Source organism: Mus caroli, chromosome 2 (genome assembly GCF_900094665.2).
Source record: "Mus caroli chromosome 2, CAROLI_EIJ_v1.1, whole genome shotgun sequence".
NCBI lineage: Eukaryota > Metazoa > Chordata > Mammalia > Rodentia > Muridae > Mus > Mus caroli.
Genome location: NC_034571.1, coordinates 55,357,696 through 55,364,214, shown reverse-complemented (window position 1 = coordinate 55,364,214; position 6,519 = coordinate 55,357,696). Strand labels below are relative to the sequence as shown.

Genomic DNA, 6,519 nt, shown 5'->3' with positions numbered 1-6,519 from the left:
ACAGTTGGATCTCATGGAGGCATTTCCTCAACTGAAGCTCCTTTCTCTGTGATAACTCCAGCTGTGTCAAGTTGACACAAAAATAGCCAGTACATACCCCAAAGTGACAATGTCTTCCTTTCCATCTCTGGTTTTACCTGAACTTTTTCTTTTTTAGTCAGGCTAAGGGTTTGTCTATTGTATTTGGAGAATTCCAGTAGCTAATTTCAGTGACCTTTTGTAATTTGTCACCTCCATATCATTTATTCCTACTCTGGTCTTTATTATTCTTTCCCTTGGTTTGTTCTTGTTTTGATCACAAACCCCTTGAGGTGCAGCAAGGGAACGGGTGACACTGTCTACCTTCCATAGGTAAGCAGAGGATTCCTATACGCCTCCCCACTAATGCTGAGTTTGCTTGAGCCTATATAGCTTGGCATGTTGAATCTCTACATGCACCTGTTTCAAAAGAATTTTTAAAATTTCTTCTTCTTCTTTGATTTATTGCCTGTTCGAAAACAAGTCATTTAATTTCCATGAATAAGGATAGCTTCCTCTTTCTCATTTTTGAATTCTAGTTTTATTGCATTGTGTAGGGGAAAAAAAAAGTAGTTGATGTGATTTCAGTTTTTGTCGATTTGTCAACGCTTGTCTTGTGACCAGGAACATTATCTGTCATGGAGAATAATTTATGCTGATGAGGGAAATTGTGAATTAGGCAGCTGCTGGGATGTTCTGTAGATGTCTCTAGGGGCATTTGGCCAGGGTTGCAGTTTGATTTTGCCGTTGTGTGGTTGGCTTATCGTATGGACAGTCTGTATATCACTAAATATGAGGTGCAAATTGCCAACTACTACTGTATTGGAGTCTCTCTCTTCCCTTAAGTCTGCTAATATATGCCTTGTGTATTTTTTTTAAATCTAATGTGCTTCTATCAAGCAGCTGTTTTAATTTTTATGGGAGCTCTCCCAGACTGATCACTAGCTAGTCCACTTCTTGAACGTTCTTTTGACTACCAGACGCAGGCATGGCTTCCTGAAAACTTCCAATACTTATTGTCATGCAGCAGTGTCTAGCCACTAAAGGACTGTTTATCTTGCCTTTCCTAATCTAGTTTTGTTCATGCCAATCCTTCTAGAAATACTATTCTGGATGCCTGTTTTCTCTGGGCCATTTGTCACCAGATAATGCTCAAGTCCAATTGACTAAGAGCTTGGTATTGGTACCTTGTCACTCTTATTAGGCAGTAATCCAAGTCAGCTTTTACCCAGTGTAGTTGGTATCTTGTTCAAAAGGAACTAAGAGAGTATCTAGAGAGAGAAGTCTGCCCCCATGAGCCAGGTACACCCAAATGCATCACTCACTGTCAGACACTGAAGGGTTCTGCCCATTACTACACAGTCATCAAGAATCGACCTAAGTCATAGCTATGGCCACCAGTCTGTGCTGCAATAGGAAGCTCTATGCTAGCCTTCCCTCTGCTCTCTAGCAGATGGCATCCTGACCTCTGCCTTGCCTCCTGAAGGCCAGTTTTGCTACAGTCAGCTTCCTGAACAAATGCAAGACTCAGCCTACAGTTAATAGCTTTATGGTGGGAGTTGCAGGGCTCTGCTTAGCACTGGATTTCACCAGGGGAGCCCTGGTGCTGGGTCTCAAATGTAAGACTACACTTAATTTGGTCTTCCTCCCCTAAGAGGAGTCTCTGTGCTCTGGGGCTTGGAGGTGGGGAAGGGATCAAAGGCTTTCTTTCCTGCTATCCTCACTGCCTTTCCATTTGCTCATACTAAAAGGGGCCGCTTTAGCATCCTAGCTGCTATTCTTAGCTCTTCTGAAGAAAGTCTGGTGAAACTCAAGGGGGGAGCTTTGTACACCCCTCCAGCATGACATCACAGATACCACAGTGACCCCAGGAGAATGATAAGATGAAACTTCATCATCTGTGCTCTAGAGGAAGTGAACAGAATTTTAGGCTCTTTTAGCTCCAGAATAAGGATACCTACCCTGTATAAAATCCTTGGAATACCATTTAAATTATGTTTCATAACAGCCTTTTGATAATATGAAATCATTTTTAAATAGGTAGACCAGTAACAGTCTCTCTCTCCCCCTCCCCCTCCCCTCTCCCCCTTTCTCTCCCTCTTCTCTCCCCTCCCTCCCTCCCTCTCTCTCTCTCTCTCTCTCTCTGTTTGTATAAATGTGTATGTTTCTATGCATTTATTTATATATGTATGTGTACTGTGTGTGCCCAGTGCTTATGTAGCCCAAAAAAGGGCTCCAGATCCTCTGGAACTAGAGTGACAGGTGGTTGTAAGCCACTATGTGGGTGCTAGGAACCAATTCTGTGTTTTACTTACTAAAAGTAATCATACTCATGACTATATAAAGGATGCTGGGTAGCACTGGATGTAATTGTGCAAATGCTGTTCTTTGTGTTGATTTATAAAGAAAAGGACTCCTGGAAATACCATGCCACTCACTGTGATCCCGACTGGACTCCCTTCAATCGTAAATGCTACAAACTTAAGAAAGACAAAATGAGCTGGCTTGGGGCTCTGCACTCTTGCCAATCTAATGACAGCGTGTTGATGGATGTAGCTTCATTGGCAGAGGTGGAGTTTCTTGTAAGCCTCCTTAGGGATGGTGAGTACTAAAGACTTTGCCTCGAGGCCTATGAAATAGGATAAGTAGCTACTTTTTAATTAGAGTTGAAAACAAGTTAAATTATTTTAAAGTGATAATTTATGGTGTGTATATATGATGTATACACTAATATATGGAATATATACTTATACATATAGTCAAAGTTTCTGAAAAATACACAGAAACACAATTCACTGGATTTTTTAAAGTCATATATTCAGAAGCTATGTAACATATTTACATTTGTCAAATAGATATGTATTCTTTTTTGGCCCAACCTATACAACCCAACCCATATACCTAAGGCTTCGGAAAAATTATGGAAGAAGGAACAGAAAGATTCTGAGAGCCAGAGAACCAGGATGTCTGCTGTGAGATGCTGCTTCTAGCTATGATAGGGAAGTAGCACCCGGAAATCTTAACAGTATAGCTGACTAAACAAGATCTGTGTAATGACAACACCAGTTGATGACAACATAGATAGGGGAAATCTCACAGGGTCCTAGATGAAGAGCTGTAGCCAATCAATGGCTACAGAGAGATGAAGGATCAGTTTTCTTCAGGGATGAGAGGTGATTCAGTCCCAAATGGTCAGCCCTAAACACACGTACATACAAGCAACACTAAGTGGACTCAGTAGATCATACACATATACATATACATCATATACATATATATAGTGAATTTGAGAGTGGGTACAGTGGAACACTGAATGGATGGAGAGAGAAGGGGGTAGAAACAATGTAAACATAATACTCACATTAAATTCTCAAAATTAAAAAAAATAAATAAATGAAAAAGAATCTCAAGGGGTAGAAGTCATAAAGCCATTCCTTAGAACTTCTATCTGAACCCTAAACCCATAAGTCAGCCTATGGCTGCTGGACAGCCATGTGCTCTGCTCCCCTAAAGGTAATGTCTTAGGTAAATAATTTGACTTCATTTGGCTCAGTGGTTTTCAGGCTGTGTGTCATACCCGAGGTTCCAGGCTCCTGAGCCTTCCCTCTTCCTTTCTTCAGAGCAAGCTGCCCCACCCCCACCCCTACCCATGTCATACATTAAACATGGTGTCTTCCCCAAAAAAAATTCCTTGAAATTATACCTTCATTTTCCAATGTTTAACAAAAAAATCCCTACGCTCTAGCTGGTGACCTTTGCAATGTTTTCGCAAACACAAATACTTCTAGGTCATTTCCCCTAATCCTTTGCATTTGGGATTAAAAGAATCCTGCAGTGTCCCCTGTATAAACAAGGACACTTGAAGCCTCTCTGCTGCCTACTGCTTCTCATAGCATCCATGGGGCTCTGAGGTTTTGTTTGTGTCTCTGGCAACCCCGCTGTTCTGTGTAAGCCGTGGGGAGCTTCTGCTTGTTTTATTGAGAGGGGCTGAGGAGGAGGGAGAGGAGAAAAAACACACAAGTTATACCATGTTAAAAGAGTTTGGGTGGTGGTGGTGGTGGTGGTGGTAGTGGTGATGGTGGTAGTGGTTTTAATATTCCCTTTTCCAAAATCCAATTAGCCTCTTAACTTTCCTTTTCTCTATGCAAAAGCAAAACTAGATATTTCAGGTCACTTTTCGCACAGGAGGAGCCCACATTCTGGAGTCGCAGAACTCTGACTTGCTCCGGCCAGTGCTTGCTTTTGGTTTAGCTCACATTCCGCCTTCCTTAGAAGACCTATATTGAGCAAACCTGGATATTAGGGGAGGGGAGAGGACTGGGCAAGTACTCCGTAGTGAGTCCCAAACAAGGTTTATCACAAACAAAAAGAATCACATGTGAGTGAGTATAGCTTACTAATAACCTGCATGTGTCATAAAAAGAAGCAAACGATATCTTATAATCTCTATGTATTTCTTACAGAAAATGCATCAGAAACGTGGATTGGTTTGAGTAGCAATAAAATCCCAGTCTCCTTTGAGTGGTCCAGTGGCTCCTCTGTCATCTTCACTAACTGGTACCCTCTGGAGCCTCGAATTCTTCCAAACAGAAGACAACTGTGTGTCTCAGCCGAGCAATCTGTAAGTTGATTCATTTGATCAGTGGTCAGTTTTGTGGCACTGATACTGAGACCCACCTATACTAGGGAGTTGGGTCGTGGTCGAGACCAAGAGAGGCAGTTCCTACACTTCGCGGGGCTTCCATGCTTGTTACTATGCAGATGATAACTCTGAGGAAAGAAAGACAAAGCTGGGATCAGAGTGGGAGCTGCAGACAGGACAGGGGTGGGAAACCTCTCTGAACAGCTGGTGTTTAAGTTAGGACTTCAAAGAAGCAAAAACCCTTACACAACAGAGGAAAATCATTCTAAGAAAAACACAAAGGTAGGCAAAGCCCTAGAGAGATTGTTGGTGCTTCCTCCCCTAAAACCACACAGGCACACATTGGTCTGAAGGTTGGTGAAGATCTGTCATCTTCAATAGCCAGACATGTGACCATTAGTAAGGAGGTGATAGGATATGGGACAAGGGGAGTTAAAAAAAAAATACAGACTTATATACCAAGGTATATAGGCCATCAGAGTGTTTCAAGGACCCAGTGGAAAAACCTGACTTGAAAATAACTTTGGTCATAACGTACCGAATGTATTGGACAGAACAGAAACTGAGAAACCATTTGAAGGCTATTCCATGGTTGACCTAGTGTAGTTACTATGCTGAGAAGAAAAAAGATTCAAGGTATCTCAAATAACAAGATTCATTGCTAACTAAATTGTATGTGGAGGGCCAGAAACAAATTTTGTTTGTTTGTTTTTTACTTGAATGAACACCACTTTGGTAGACAGTGGTGGGGTAGACCATCCTGCTGGAGAGATGGGGAGGAGGAAGGCTGGAAGGTTACACTGGAGAGTGATAGTTTTAAAGCTCCCGTAGCTTATAAACACCTCTTGGAAGACTATGGATCAATGCCAAATCTCACTCTCACGTGACCAGAATGGAGCTAGCGACCTTAGCATTATGCACACTCTTGTGTTCCCATCTCCCCTTTATCCAAGATGTCAGATTTGCAGAAATAGCTTTAGTCTGAACCATCAGAATAGTTTATTAAACATTTTGAACAAATAGCCTCTCTTTGCTCAAACAGCTGTGGGGAGCACTGGCTGAGTTTAAGAAGACTCCAGGACTTGATGAGTGTCCTCATTCTTTCTAGCCACAGGATGTGGTGTCAAGTCCCCCCCCCCCAAGAAAGAGCTCATTAAATGCTACTTAGGTAGCTTGACAAAATAATTGTAGCAACCAAACATGAAAATTTCAAAGCGCTTATTTTTCTGACACCTTTCACTTCTGTATCTTTTGAGACTTGCAGAAACATGTGCACTCCTAATTATACATGCTACCAGTGTGGGTCTGAGTGGCATTTGGGAAGGAAGCAGCAGCAACCTCTTTAGATGTCTGTCATGGATGCAGCTCTGCTGAAACCTAGCACATTTTCGGGAGTTGATGGTGTTTGAGTCAGGGGTTCTGAGATAATTAAGATGACCTCATTTCCTATTGTCTGGTGTGACTATTTCATTTACCATATTTATAGAGGGAAAGCTAACATTTGGATAGGGATTGTTTTAATTAGTGTATATTCTCTGTACACATTCATGGGTTCATCGTGACTTTTTGTTCAAGCATGTCACGTGCTTTGACCATGTCAGACCTCATTACCCTGTCGTCTCCTTCTTCCTGACACTAGTCCTCTCTCTTTCCTCCAGGAGTCCTCATCTTGTGAGTGTGGGAGAGTGTGAGTGCATGTGAGCATGTGTGTGAATGTCTGTGAGAGTGTGAGTGTGAATATATGTATGTACGAGTGTGAGTACATGTGTGTGAGTGTGAGTGTATGAGTGTGTGAGAATGTGAGGGTGTGAGAGTGTGTGTGAATGTGTGTGAGAATGTAAGTGTGTGAATGTGTGAAT

General features: G+C 42.0%; 1 protein-coding gene across 1 annotated transcript in view; it reads left to right on the top strand.

Moving 5' to 3' along the window:
- Positions 1–6,519, top strand: part of Pla2r1 (phospholipase A2 receptor 1) — a 137,486-nt gene that overhangs the window by 46,604 nt on the left and 84,363 nt on the right. The window contains exons 7-8 of the mRNA XM_021186203.2: positions 2,425–2,619; positions 4,482–4,639. Of these exons, the coding sequence (XP_021041862.1) occupies positions 2,425–2,619; positions 4,482–4,639 (353 nt within the window). The remainder of the gene's footprint in view (positions 1–2,424; positions 2,620–4,481; positions 4,640–6,519) is intronic.